General features: G+C 46.1%; 1 protein-coding gene across 3 annotated transcripts in view; it reads left to right on the top strand.

Moving 5' to 3' along the window:
* Positions 1-13343, top strand: part of LOC142585204 (metabotropic glutamate receptor 5-like) — a 406950-nt gene extending 393607 nt beyond the window's left edge. For all 3 annotated transcript variants that reach the window (XM_075695766.1, XM_075695764.1, XM_075695765.1), the window contains one exon: positions 6353-13343. In XM_075695766.1, coding sequence (XP_075551881.1) covers positions 6353-7364 — 1012 coding nt within the window. In that variant the 3' untranslated portion in view covers positions 7365-13343. The remainder of the gene's footprint in view (positions 1-6352) is intronic.
* Positions 13344-15440: the final 2097 nt, after the last annotated feature.

The following is a 15440-nucleotide window of genomic DNA, read 5'->3' as shown; positions in this document are numbered from 1 at the left end:
TGTAAAGAACAATAATCAGCTTTGTTAACCTTTAGAGACGATAGATAAAAAAAAAACTGTACTAATTACCCTTCACAAGGCTGTTGAGATTTTGTTGGTGGCCTGACAGCCAAATGAGGAGGAGTAGATTTTAATGAAGAGAATGGAGGAGAGGTCCACCTGGAGAGCGTGTCTCTAGCCTTCTACTCCTCACTGGAGAAAAGAGAAGTGGGAAATACAGGGAAGGGTAGGTGGCAGGTGATTTTGTTATGGTGCAATGTGCTACTATATACACGCTGTCCAATATGCGGATGTGCACTGTAGAGGCAATACATCTTGCCCACACAAAAAGTTACTGCGCAAACACATTTCCTACTGTATGCACGTCTCATAGGTTGTAGAGGCGATCGTTTAAACCAGTCTCACGTAGGAAGTTCAAGAGTTACTTTGTGGCACGTTGGGCGCAGTCAACTCTTCTCCACGCACTCAGTATCTTTCTTCCGAAAGTGGCGGGAGTCCAAGCAGTCAACCCTATACTAACGTGTTCTTCGTTCGGCCGCATATTGACTGCCAAAAATTTCCCTAAAAGCACTCGTCTTCTGCCCCGGCACTTTGCTTCCCCGACTTCATACGGCAATTATCATATTTACTATGCGTATGATGGGCCGTCGTGGCAGATCCGAGTCCCTTTAGTACCAAAGAATTTTGTGGGCAGTTGCGTTGCTAAATTACACCGATCGTGTGAAGTACTAGCGCACTAATTTTCGCATTTCGTAGGTTCTACAGAAGTCGAAGATCGAATGATTCACTTGTTGTAGTGTGATTATTTTGTTCCTGCGAAGGAACATAATATATATTCTTAAGAGCAAGCTTTAGCTCGGGTGCTCCCATCTAAATACACGTAAAAGGAGAATTCGTTTTTCTCGGCAACAACTGCACCAAATTTGACAAGGTTTTTGCATTTAAAAGAAAAACTTAAAACTAGTGACTGTTGGTTTCGGATATTTTATTTAGGTCGTCAATTTCTTATAAAAAAATAGCAAAATCGAAAATCTTCAAAAAACGGAATTATCAAGTTCACAACTCTGTAACTCAGCAACGAAAATTGGTAATAGAATTCTGTGAATCGCATCTAATAGTACATCTAAAGCGGACAAAATTGATAAGTTACACATGAATCTCAAAAAATTTACTAATATGGAAATATAGCTTTTGCAGAACCCTTGTAAACAACGTAACAAATTCACGTAAGATATAAGATGACGTATCGAATTTGTCCGCTTTCAATGATCTAATGGATCCCGTTTACATAACAGAGATATCTGTTTTTTATGCAGTGCTATGAATCTGTAAACTTCGTGCTTCTATTTTTCTCGAACTTCCGAATTTTCGAAAATCTTTTTAACAAAATTCAGGACCTAAATGTAATTGCGCAACCAACAGTCACTATAATTTAACTTGCTCTCTCAAATGCAACGAATTTCTTTAAAGTAGGTCCAGGGGTTATCTCAAAAAAACATTTTTGCGTTTTTACATGTATTTGAATAGGCCGCGTCGGAGTTGGGCCCGAGCTAAAGCTTCCTCTTAAGACGCGTATGCACAGGAGCAGCTCTTTGTTGGAATCCTGCAAGTAAACTTCCTGAACACTGACCAAAATACAAAGAAATAAATTGTGAAAGATAGACAAAATGCTCCCGTTTACTACAACGGAAGGTCTTACCGTGCACCGAGCCTTTAGTTACCATCCAGCTTGCAAAACAAAACGCTGGATAACAAACAGCAAAACATAAGTGTGGCGTTTTTGGGGCGAGTCGGTACGTTTTCACTTCTTGAACATAGCGCGCCAAAAAGCCTAAATGAAAAAAAAAAAGGGAGAGAGAGAGACAGTGTCTTCGTCTCTCTGTCTTTCTTATAGTTTCTTTTTTTCGTGCTCTACGTATACGAAGTTATGCGCAACCATCGGCACATAAGCAAAAGAGGAAAGGAAGGAAGAAGGGAGGGAGGAAGGGAGGGTGGCAGGGAGGGGTGGGTAGGGGTGCTTCAAGAGTATATGCCGGCGGCAAGCAACTCGGGTACGACGTCCAATACGTATGCATGATAAGCTCACAATGCTGCTTTTTGACCCGAAGCTGGTTTGTTTAGGGTTCTCTAAGCCGCTCTTCATAAGCCCGCTGGTGCGGCCAGAATCGTGTATGCGTGTATGCCTACAAGGCGCTTGCAGCGGAACACGGGGAATGAGGTTGTAAATACGAGGGGAAAAAAAAGATGAGACAGGAACGAAGCAGCCAACAGCAAGTCCTAATACGCCGACCCGCCATCTCGGTTTTCGGGGGGAATGTATATATGTATATATATATATATATTTTCTATCTCCCAGAACAACGTCACCTGCAGCTGTCACTGCGATGCTGCTGAAGTATGCATGCCTGCCTCATATCTATGCTTCTGTGCTTGCCTTTCAAATGCAGTCACGCATGCAACAAGCTGCGCGAGGAGCGAGGCATAGAAGCTGTTTTACAATCTTTTCCATCTACCTTCCTTCTGAGCGAAAAAAAATTGTCCCGCACTCTGAGCGTTCGCTTCACCGCATTCCTAGCTCCTTCACTACGACCCGCACGAAGATGCCGTCGAAGCAGCAGGGACGCAGAAGAGTTCAAAATGCATATCAAGATCACAAAAAAAAAGAAGGGGGCGGGGGTAGGAGGGGACAGTAGAAAGGAGCGGTTATAGAAGGCACGGCGAAGTTTTGGTGAGAGATGACTTTGCGCTCGTAGGCTAACACATGCTGGAACCCAAAACGGTAGTGTTTTCTTAGAATAATAGCGGCCAAGGCATACGTTTGTACGTGTGTGTGCGTGCGTGTGTGTGTTTAATTAAACAGAAAAAAAAACATTAAATAAACGAAGAGAATTCTGGAGGCCACACAAACCAGCGTTCGATTTGCTATCCGACACGGGATGAAGGGTCGTTAGTTAGGGCTTTATGGCGAGTGGGAGAGACGATTTAAAGAGGAAGAGGAGAAAGAGCATGCACCGCACGCCCAGCAAAGGCTGCTCAGCAGCATTACAGACGCTCACTCAAGTCCGCGCATAGGTTTTTTATTAGAAGAGAGAAACGAAGGTTAGGCAGTGTTTCTTTATTTAATTTCATGCCGAAATCCCAGCCTAGGTGCTTCAACGGGGCGTGACGAATCTTAAAGTATCGTCGCGTATTTTAGGCGATTGTAATTGAGCAAACGTTCCCGAGACCGGCCACATTCAGCCTTTCGATCTTTCAGAACACACTGTAGTCCATGAACGAGATCCGAGCAGGCGGCGCCGAGGTCAGTGACGTGATGACGAGTTGGTGCGGCAACTTCGAAGTGGCGAATCCGCCTGTCGTTAGAGCTTGCGTCTTTACTGACTTATCAAGTCTCCTCAAATGCTAATAGCGTCATCTTTTTTTACTTTTATCGACTGCGAATTTGCTACCACAGCTCAACTTTTTTTTAGCGTCCGTTTAAGGCCCGCCGAAAAGTAGGGAACAAGTCAGCCGAGTGATTCGAAGCGTGTTTGATTATTATCGAGTTGTTTACACAAAATTATCAGAAAAAAAATTAAGCAGAAAAAAAAGGTATTTACAGCCTGATATGAAATCAATAAATTAAATTTTCGGATTGAAAGCCACCCGAATTCGAACTCTCCCATCATAGGTATACCGTTTCTGGCGTCCACAACAGTACATGATTCCGCCGACGGTAGAAAAGAGGCGCTAACGCAGGCGCCCATTTTCCTTTCTCTTAGGGCTTACGAATTCAGCCGCCAGTATACACGGACAAATATTACCGTCGCGTCTTGAAAGGGAACTGCGGTTTGATTTGTACAACCTTTGCATGATCGCGGTGCACATAACATCTTGCTTTTTGCTTATATATATATAAAATTCGCGAATACCGCAGCACGCTGAAGTGGAACATATAGAGCGCTTTGTTCGGCTGCAAAAGATCACGGGCGGTTTTATTACCGGGATATAGCCGCGAAGGTCCGAAAGAAACTGATGCCGGTTACACGAGCAAGAACATCTTCGTGGGTGCAGCAGAATTCGCCCTGATCCAAATATTGAACCAAGCGCCAGTCTGCCAACTGATCCAATCAGAAGCCTCACGCAATTGGCAGTGAGAGGGCAATACTAAACGACGAGCCGAAACCCGGGAACAACGACTAGCGAAACAAAAAGGAGACGTGCGAAATTTGTCAGACAGCGTATGCTGCAGTGGATTTTTTTCGTAGATCAGCCGAGACACGGATGCACCCGACGCCGAACACACACTCTGTCCTTGACGTCATCCTTCGTCCTTGTCTTCCATATTGAACCATTTCACCCGCGCTGAGCTTACTTCTGGGCTCCAGTGGTGAGGCAACCGTATCGATAGCTTTACCGCACTGTTTCTACATTCTTTCTTGCGCCCTCCCTCCCTCTCTCTCTCTCTCACTCTCTTCCCACACTGCATTCGGCCTCTGCACGTCCTGGTTGCAGCTCCGGCTTCGCAACTTGGTGCGTCTGGAACATGTCGCTGACTTGTGTTCACGCCCCAAACATGGACGTCCCCTCTCGTGTACCTCCTGCATCTCCTTCTTCTCTCGTCCCTCTTCTAGCTTGCTGGATGGCATCGATCCGAGGCCGAAGCTTAATGGTCCGTTGCGAAACAACCGGATTTGCGTGGCCCTTTTCGTGTCACGTGCTTTGACTTTCTCCTGTTGCGTTTTGTGTATGAGACAAACATGCGCATAATTAATGATCTTCGTTCGTCCGTCGCCGTCGTGTGCCTCAGTCTCGCAGCCTGGCCGACTGTCGTGCGCCAGGATTTCTTGTCCGAGTTCGACAGATATATATATATATATATATATATATATATATATATATATATATATATATATATATATATATATATATATATATATATATATATATATATATATATATATATATATATCTATAGCTAGCGTTGAGGCTAACAAAGCCGAGGTCGACAAACATGGTGGTTCAAGTGACTTGATTGTTAAATGTTGGTATTATCTCATTATTCTGTCTGATTTTCATGTTCATCATACACTTATTTCGTATCTTATTCGTATTGTATTTCACGCGCATTTACCTCGACCTTGTCTCGCTTAGCACGCACACTTGGTTGACCTTTTCTTTTTTTTGAGTGTTTGACACTCTGGAATGCCGCCCTAACCTCTGTTTTCTTGTTGCTCTTTCATGCTACCGTAAGGAACGGGGTCTATTACGCACGATTGCTTGCGTTTTCTTCCAAACACACGCCGAGGGCTCGGGATGCGCACTCGCGAGGCCGGAGGCTCTCCGCTCTCCCTGATTCTCTGACCCGGCTTTCCTTAGTCCCGATCTAGGGCACTTCGCTCCACCTGGCAGAAGGCACCACAGTAAAGTTTGATGGCACTTGGGGGCAGCACGGCAGAGGGCAAAGGCGTGACAGACACTCACATCTCACCTCCTTTACGGCTAATTTGATTATATTCTTACTTGCCGGCTATTGGTACGTGTTCTCAGCATGAATAGGTATCATTTAGTAGCATTTCTATGTCCACTTCTAGAAAACTTTCTTTAAACCACATCTGGAAAATAATGGTCCGTGAGTACCCTGGTTACAAGATATCCAGATTTCAAATACGCCAAATTTCTCCGAAGTCAGCTGAGAAGACATTGAGTTTAATATGCACAATGGATTGATAGGTGTAACACTCGATGTATATTGCCGGAAACGCTGATGTGGCGAATCGTGTACGCAACAACCGCGCACTAATATCTTTAGCGAGCTCATTTGTTGTTATTAGGAGTTTATTGGGAATTATTTGGTATTTTAAGGTTCAGCGCGCGCTCTTGCCTATTTCAGCCATTTCAAATTTTAGTAATGCCACAAAATGCCAGATTGCGTGCCAGATATGAGGAAAACCATCTGACAAACACCAACTGCCTTTCCTCCTGCCGCGTCCGCCGTAAGCGAGTCGTTTGCACTGTTCGCTGCAGGAGATATCACCTTGCACCACATCGCACCTTTACAATCGCCATGCATAGCCTTTCTCAAAGATATACACCTGCTTCTCCGCGCCTTCACCATATATCTATTTCGGCGGTTTATGTAGCTCCTGTGACACTCGCGACAGTTCACGTTTCTAAATTGTGACTATACTCGAAGCTCTTTTCATTCTCCAAGATCTTGAAACTCACGGTGTACCAAAGAAACTCGCTTAAACTGCTTGTAGTCAGCCTGGCAGTGGCAAACAACGTAGTCCATATACTTCTGACCAACAGCGCCCGCTACTTTTAGCCAGGTGACACTCCCCGATTGTCGCGCGTCTTTCTTGCGACGCAGGAACCACACCGCGGAGACGGTAATCAAGCCGCCGCCGACGCGCACCAAGAGCCTCAACCTGCTGGAACGGTTCCGGGCGAGCAAGCAAGACCGCATCGCGGCCAGCGTCGCGCAGCACATCCGCGCGGTGCGCGCCGCCGAGGCGCTCGATCGGCGCACCCACCTGCGCCACTCGGTCGAGCCGCTGTTCGGGACGTCGCCCAAGGTGCCCGCGCAGCGCACCTCCTCCGACTCGCCGCCCGGAGCGCACGAGCGCCGGAGGCTGGTGCAGCAGCAGCAGGCGGCCGCCGCGTACGGCGCCGCCTCGGCCTCGAAGCGCGAGGTCTCCTGCCAGACGACCGACGACCTGGTCGAGATGTGGATGCCCTGCCTCCGCAGGCGCATCGCGCGCTCCGAGACGCTCATGTCGACGCTGTCGCCCGACGACGAGGACGACGTGGCCCCCGGTCTGCGGCACCGGAAACTGTGCCGCCACGTGCCCTCTGTCAGCGACGACGAGGTGCTGGACGTCGTGTTTCGCGGCGGCAGCTCGCAGCAGCAGCAGGAGTATCACCACCACCACCACCACCACCCGCCCGGCGGTTCGGTCAGGTACGGCCGCAGTGGTTCCGGCGGTGGCGCTTCGTCGGCGGCCTCGGCGTTCAAGAGCGACGAGTCCCTGCTGGAAGGTGCTTCCTCCATCGTAGAGGAGAGTGCCAGCAGCGGAAGCGAGGATGCCGCCGTCTACAAGAACATCATCATCAGCCTCGGCAGCCCCGACGCGGTGCGCGTGCGCCAGACTCCCGCGTCTCCAGTGATAACGCCCCGCCGAGGGAGCAGCGGAGGCAGAAGCGCAAGCAACGGCGAAGACGTGACTGCCGTCGAGTCCACTTCGTCGTCCCCGTGGGCCGAGGTGTCGGCCCAACTACTGCTCAGGTCGTACAACGGCAATGCTCAAGGGACCGGTCAGCAGCCCGTGTACTGGGCCGGCCCATCGTCAGGATGCTCAGACCAAGAACGCTTCGGCAAGTGAGCCCCTGGTCCCGTTCAATGCCCTTACTGCTGTCGCTACGGTAGCCATCTCAAGGCAGTGTCGAGTGCTGTGCCGAGGTCGGTGTGTTTTGCTTTCTACTTCGTTTCTGTCAACGTGGCCCGAGCTCCTGCGTCCTCTGGCGAAACTTTCTGCTCTCTCGCGGGCAGCTTTCTCAAGCAACGTGCGGGGCCTCGATCCGGAGATTTTCCCCGCGAAGTCCGCAGTTTCGGAGCTGCACCTCTCCTGGCAAACGTGCGAATCGCTACGGCAGCGGACGACAGGTGGCTCTGCTACCACTGCCCATATGTTGGTATTCTTTGTGTGTGTCTGTGCATGTGTGTGTGTGTGTGTGTGTGGCGCAGCAGGAGCGTTCCAGCCAAAGGGAACCGCGTGATAGTTGAGCCGGTCACAGAGTCGTTTTTCCTCGGCTCCCACGCCTGTCTTCCTGTTCCTTGTGAAAGCCCGGGTGGCATCCTAGAACCTTTCCCTGCAACTCTCACAGGTGTGGCCTCTGGCAGCGTCAACGCCACAGCCTATCGGGGTCATCCGTGGGTTCGCGCATTAGTATAGGCGAGTAGCCGTGATCGGCGCATAGGGAGTCGTGTCCGTGGGTGGTGCAAAATGTTTACATCGTTTTCTCTTTATTTACTCAACATCGCTCTGACCGACAAGATGCCACCATTTAGCCATCCTGTTCTATCACGTAGTCTAGTATGCGGAGTTCTCATAACCCCGATACAAACCCATCATGCACAGACGAGCGGTGAAACTCGAGCGGTTTCAACTTCTTTTGTTTAGCGCACTCCTTGTAACGCCAGTGATGTTCACTCCTTCCAAAGCCGACACGAGAGGTCTATCCTTGTTTATATGTCGTTCTGAGCGTTTTCCTTCATTTTACCATACATTCCTTCTTCCGTGTCCTCATACGCGAAGAAACTATGTGCATCGCTTCTTTTTATTGCTGTTAATAGGAATAATACCAGCGAAAAAGCAGCTTTTCAGTATTTAAAACATTCCCAAAGTTGCTTGACATTTGTTGATACGTAGTTGACATGACACAGAATACATCATTGCCTGCAAGGGACGGAAGGGGCAAGAACTGCGCTTTATTTTGCTTGGTGTTCCACTGCTCCTAATTTTTTACAACTAGAATTTCACCTATCATGCTTATTTATTATATCTTATTAAAACTTCCGTATTTATTTCTGAGTATGCTGTCCAGAATTGTAACAGAATAGCTGAAAATCAAAATAACTGAGTATGAAAACAATTTACTCGAGATATGAATACCTTTACGTTTTCCTTATTGCGAGCTTCAAGCCTTCAATTAAGCGCCCACGTTTACGGTATCTTTTCAGTCTATCCCGATTAAGGTGCTCAATAAAGGAGTAGCTGATTGCCCCAAAGAAACTGCTGCTAGGCCGTGTAGTCTGCATAAAGCGGCAATGAAGGTGTGTTTTACTCGTCTGTAAGTTAGTTAGCTGTATACGAGATTAGGCATTACTTGTGGGCATTCGTGTTATAATTAGAGGACTCTTCGAAAATTTCTATAGATTGGCTGTCCAGCATGACTATAGCCAAAAATAAAGATCAAACAGAAAGTTAGGCATTACATACTGGCATTGCAAAAATACCGATTCATATCTCTCGCAACAGAAGAGTACGCTTTCTGTAGTGTATCTGCTTCATAGCCGGCTATTGAATATTTTCTACCCTTCAATGTTCAAATTACATGTGTGTGTATCTGTTATTTGTGTGTGCTTGTGTGTGTTGACACTTGTAAATACGCAAATCGAAGCAACCTTCTTTGATAATATCTTCTGTTCCGTGTTACCGTGCTTGCCTACATGTTTTATTTCCCTGTTGCTATACGTATATGTATACTTAAACCGTAACACCCCTGTCGCTGTTAGAAGCGACTCGAGTGGTGCTCAATGTGTCAGTAATACCGTATGCCAAATGACGAGGCCTAAGTGTCCGTCGCCTGGCGAAGATAGATACACCTTCCGTAGTGCTAGTCGTTTTCTGTTCCTTTTCTTTGTGTTGTTATACCAACGAATGAGAGTGAACGTACGGCTCCTTGGCGCCTTATTTTTCGGGTGCCAGTTAAATGAGCAAGGGTTGTATACTGTGAGGGCTGAAGCGATCTGCTCTTTGGCGCTTCGCTCTAGTTTGCACTGGTGGTCGCGGTTCGCAGACCCTAGTCTAGTTCCACAAAAGCTGTAATACAGCTCTCGTTTGCAGTGAGTTGATTGTAATAGTACAAGAGGACGCCGTCAAGATCGGCTACGGATTTGTCGAGAGCTTAGTGTGCCTGGTCACGAAAAGTTAATTTCGTTGCTGGCAAGGCATCACGAGTTTGTTGGACAAGCAGTTTTTTTTTTTTTTGAGAGCATCTTTGCGGGGTGGTGTTTAATCTTTTGATCCCAGTGTTCACCAAGTGGCGTGTTCGTTACACAGCTCAAGTTTATTTTTTGGGCCAAGCAATGTGTGTTAGTGTGTTTGATCGTTCGTCAGTGAGGCAGCACATGGGCGGAACAGGTACTCGTTCTGTGCGCCCTCCGTATTGCTGTGCGGTGGAGTGTTCTTACTGAAGCGGCTGATGCTGCTGCTGCTGTTGTGACGTTTTCAAGGGCATATTTCATGCATGAACACTATTTGCAGTGTTAATGACACTGTTTTACTGGTGGTTATTATCCTCCGACAGAGATCGTTGAAGAGTGCTCCTGAAGTGTCACTGTTCGTTCAGACACATGCTGCAAATATCCTTGAGTAAAGTAGTCATGACTTAAGTATATCCCGATGCTCATACGCAGATTACGTAGGGCAAGGAATTCGGAAACTGCGTATTATGCATTAAACCTACAAGCGGGCACTAGTTTGTGTACTTGATGTCTTGGGTAGTGAATTATTGAAAATCCATAAAAACACTAAGAGTAAATTAAAGATAAATTAAAAGCATCATCATCCGACAGCCACCAACCGGAGGTCGACTATTAGAAGGCTTTTATTGTCTAGGCCCAGTAGAACCATTAAGGTCATCTGCGTCTTATGTATGTGTCACTTTAGAAATATCTGATATGATTGTGACGAGTGCAAAATTACGACATTCTTAGTAGATCACGATAATGAAGCTCAGCAATTAAGGCTCAGGTGGGCAGTGGTGGGCAGTGGTGGAAGGAAGACCTGTGGTGAAACTGCCCCAGAATAGGAGGAAACCGTGCAACTGCGAGTTTGGATACTTTCTTCAAGAAAATTACTCTAGTCTAACTCTGTTGCAAGATGCGTCTTTTGGGAACGTACACGCAAGTCACTTGTAGGCAGAGAGGAGAATTTTTTTCTACAAATATCATAAATAAATTAAACTGCACCTAGCATACATATTGTGGCAATTGATGAAAACCTAGTCACTGTTCGCAGGCAGCGGCTTTTCCCGCTTTTCTCTTTGTTGCTTGCCGTAAGTGAGGAATACACCCAATGAAACGTTACCCGTAGCACTTGTACTAATGACGAGCTACCCTCAATGCATTTATATAAAAGAGTATCTCTTAACGGTCGGCAAAGGCTTTCATTTTGCATGGACACTGAATGCCAAAAAAATATGTGCAAACTTGTGAAGTTGATGTCAAAGTGTTGGCTGAAAGAAGGAATGTATATATGTTTTGTACATAGCTATTTAAAAAAAAACGGTCACCACTATTTGTATATAGTAGATGGTTACGTGTTTCACGACATCCTGGCGAGAAATCAGTTGGTGTCGTATTCGTTTTCAGATCACACCCTGAAACGTCACTCAACAATGTGCTGGATCTTGTGCCAAATGTTTCGTTGCGCTGTTTTGAACTTGTGTTAGAGGTCTTGCTTGTGTTAAGTTTTCAAGTGTTTAAGGATAGAAATGCTGAACTACCTATTACGTGCTCGTCTACACCCGATGTTAAAGAATTAAGCGTCATGGTGTGCCAGTTACCAAATGATGTGTGGAGTCCGTGACACACCGAAGAGGACTCCGAAAAATGAACATTGAATAACATTCTTAAGCCTGGTAAATCTAGGCTGTGCTATTCATTCACTTTATTTTCTATTACATGGCTCATTGTGTGCACTTCGTTTAATTACACGTTCCCTCATGTCAATTTCCATGGATTTAGCAGCTTACTTCGGCATAATACGAACTATCAAGTCATTTTTAACCAACCTCATGAGCGACGACCCCGAAGGAAGGATTAAATGTATTGTTGACTCAACGTAATTTAAGCCAGTAATGGTTTCTCAGTACGTTTCGAGAGACAACTAATCAAATACATTTGTTACGGGGAGAAATCTTCATCCGCCGGATAATTCGCTCACAATGGTATTTCTTTACGTGGCTGAAGTTGTCGGAGTTGCCCAATGCCGCCCTCTTCATCATGATATTCTGTCGTTTGCTGTTGGCGATGCTATCGGAATTTTAGAACAAACTACGTTCTTTACAGTGATTGATATTACATGGGAACCATCGTCGTACCTCACAAATGAGAAGTACTGTAAGTCTGAAACCTTGCTTTTGACTGCTCGGGATTACAAGGTTCAGAAGAATTTCTGGTCAACCGGATAGTTCTTTTAAAGGCGTTACAACCAATGTGCACCAGCCGCCAGCTCCAGATATCTACACAAAAGTGCGAAAGCCCAGCAAAAGTGCCGCGAATGTTCTGTTTGCCGTTAAAGCAGCCGCAACTGCTGGCTGAAGGAATACTAGGGAAAAATTCTTACGTTAAACAGTGTAGGTTGTTGTCCCCATCAATGCTTATTAATCTGATTTGGGAGAACAATAAAAATAAATCAGTTCTCTGCACCACCACGTATTAAAGAAACTGACAATTGAGCAGTGCAGAACTGAAATTATTTTCCCGATGCACAAAACGGCGAAACTACTGGTTTTAAGCGGCATCTCATTAAATAACACTATGCACGAACAGAGAGAAGCATAGTTCTCTGCACGACAACGTAGATAAAGGCGGTTGTGTTATGTTTACCGGAGGCAACCTGCGAGATATTCCAATGTCTGTGCATCCTCTTCAAATTTACAGGCAAGGCGATGAATCAGAGTCGGACGCTTTACTTTTATTGAATTTTTCCAACGAAGGAACGAAGTGTTTCGTTTGACCGATGGCTTTGCTGGATTTGCTACTTCTCTACGAGTTTCTCATATTAAAAAAAATTCGAAAGCACTTTACGGCGCTGAGAGAACGTTGATCAAAATCGCGGAACTAGTCCTATCCAGCAGACATCTGATGAAACAGATCTGAAGCCGACGTCCACCCCCCGTTGTGGGTTTGCCCTGCGTTGAAAGCGACGAGGCTCCGGCACCTCGCAGCACCGGGACTTTCGCCGCATAATCCTAGCCGCTACACGGCTTGGACGCAGGGACCCCGTTATCGATCCCTCCTGGGCTTTATTAGATCCGCAAAGCTCTTTTCATTCACTTAATCATCCTTATTCGCCCGCATCCCCATACCCCTCTGTGCCCTAAGGCATTAAGCCTCCCATTAAAGAAAGAAAATAAATCAGATGGTAGTGTGCAGGTGCTGCTATCAGTGGTCATCACTCGGATGTCGACAGGCAGGCGGAGCTTACGAGTGAACACGGTAGCAGTCTCGCAGTTGCCTGGTACAACTGCCGTCGTAAGCGGTGCTTCTGTTAAATACCGCGCCGGAAGCATCATGTCGGATATTACGGTGGTACATTGCTGCAGTTCTGTTGCGGACTGTATCACTTGCGCAGTGGAGCCGCTGAATAATTTATAACTCAAGGAAATCAGGGCGCTTCTATTTCCCGGTATGTTCATGCTGGACAAACCATTACTTTGACAACTCAGGCAAGTCCTGGGATGCAATTTTTTTGTCCAAGTAATTCCTTAGCCACTCAGCGGTAGGCGGATTTCCATGCTAGCCTGCGGAAATCACATCAAGCTGAAGTTGATGCTGGCTCTAAATTGACATCACTGACATCACATTCTTCGCAGCAGTCGTGCATTTTCTGCGGCCTGCATATTTCGATAAATTGAATTTTCGAGGCTTGAACTGTAAAGGTTTAAATAAGAGGTGAACATCTGCGTAGTATAACACATCTTCAGCTGACCGTGGCTTCAATGCACCGGTCTTTTCAATTCGAGGCGTTTCTTCAACCAGCGGAACCAACACGAACAGAGCAGAAGGCGTATTTTCAGGAATTTCCGGAGATAGACGGACGGCGGAAATTTCGCGAGCCTTCAATCACAAATTTCGATTAAGTAAATTTCAATTATTAGTGCGCTCATGTGTGAGATTATGAGGAAATTTCTCGTCGCACAGCAAGAACCCCGTATTTTACTTAAATCCTTGCCCTGAAATATCAGAGTGGTAGACTCGCCGGCGCTCTTGTCTGGGACGTACACGCATTTACAAGATAGGCCGCTACGTTAGACGTCGTTAGACGCCGTCGTTCGGATTGGCGTGCGTCTAAGTTCTCTTTTGCTTCCCGTCAAAAAACAAAAAGAAACATGTTGTTTTCATCGGTTAAACTGTCGTGAAGTGTGTCCTCTCCTCTTTCCGGGGTGCCTGTATCACTAATTAAAAGAAGGTCACTGCACAAGCTATTCCTGTTTACCGCGCTGTTGAATTCGAGGCTGTACGTTAAAACCGCCAAGGAAATCCGTCTTTTGCACCCTTCTGTGTTCAACAATGTTATGGCGCCGATGGCAGACTTTTGTCACGTTACTGTTTACAGTTCCTGCCTATGTGATGACTGTTCCGTGTTGCCGAATACAATATTGTCTTTTTGCTGATCCCTCGCACAAAGAGTCCGGCTCGCGAGCATTTGCTGGTGTTGTTACCTGTACTCGTAGCATTACATGAAAATTTCAGCCATTGCTATTATAGTTGTAAGGCTTAGCACTTTTCGGGCGTACCGAACTGACGTCAAATGCTGCCAACAAATCGTTGCTGGCATGCCAAGTCTGGCGCTTCCGTAAGCTATCCGCGGAAATAAGCTCTCCGTATTCTTTCCGCAGAGCCTTAGTCGTAGCTGTGTCCATCTGTCCACTCATCGTGAAACAGTGTCATCCTTTGTGAATGCGCGTGTGTCTGTTTGTGCGTGAGAGAGTATTACCAAGACAGTAATGATTTGTTTGTCTTGCTTCAAACGCCAGCGAAATCAACTGTAGAATATAGCAACAATGTAGATATTGCTAGGAAGGGCTTGTATTGTGAATTTAGCGCGAAACCGCGTAATTTCGTGTGATGATATTAGGGATGTTTGGTATTGCGGTCTTCAGCTGCTTGTTCATCCGGGTTTTTCGATCATGTCACTGAGATTCGGCGGTGATGACAAATCTAACTTCTAACATTTTCTATTTGCAGTTGAGCTTAATAGCAGTTATTTTCTGCAATCCTATACAATGGTAGCTATTCACGTACCTACATACCCCATCTAAATGGAAATCTTACTATGAAGTGTGAGTTATAACCTTTTCGGTATGCGCGAATCTAGTAGAGCCCATACTGAAATCTTTCCTTCGAGGAGAGCGGCAGTGTTTCTTTCTAGAAACATTTTTTTTCTTCTGTATCGTGAATGAGACTACAGTAGTGAAGCAATGATAAACGAGTAACTTAGACGGCCGAGTAGAACTAGCATTGTTTTGAAAAAAACGTTTAGCAATTGAATTCGCAAGCTGTTTTGTAATACCGTAATAAATTTTAGCATTCGCTGGCTTGTTTGCAGCTAGTTCCCAACCTACCTGCGTTAGCGCGCAACTACTTGGTTTCTTGTAAATTAGCTTCAGTTCCAATTTTCTTTTTGTTAACTGCACATTTGACGCTATCTATAGTCGCATCACTCCTAACGTTGCAGTATCTTAGATCAGCTCCCCGGTACTGCCAACACACAAGCACCTTTCGGTACGTCGTAAACTATCGGTGCTGTGTACACTTTGCCTGCATCTGTGCCGACTTCTTTTTCGAGAAATGCCCCCGATTCACTGCTTATTCTCAATTCCACACCGACTGCTGCGACTGTACAGTCAACATCTGGGTAGCTCCGAGCGATATACAACTGGGGAAT

The sequence above is a fragment of the Dermacentor variabilis genome, chromosome 6 (assembly GCF_050947875.1).
Source record: "Dermacentor variabilis isolate Ectoservices chromosome 6, ASM5094787v1, whole genome shotgun sequence".
Lineage (NCBI taxonomy): Eukaryota > Metazoa > Arthropoda > Arachnida > Ixodida > Ixodidae > Dermacentor > Dermacentor variabilis.
Note: the sequence above shows the minus strand (reverse complement) of the source record. Positions and strands in the feature narration are given on the sequence as shown.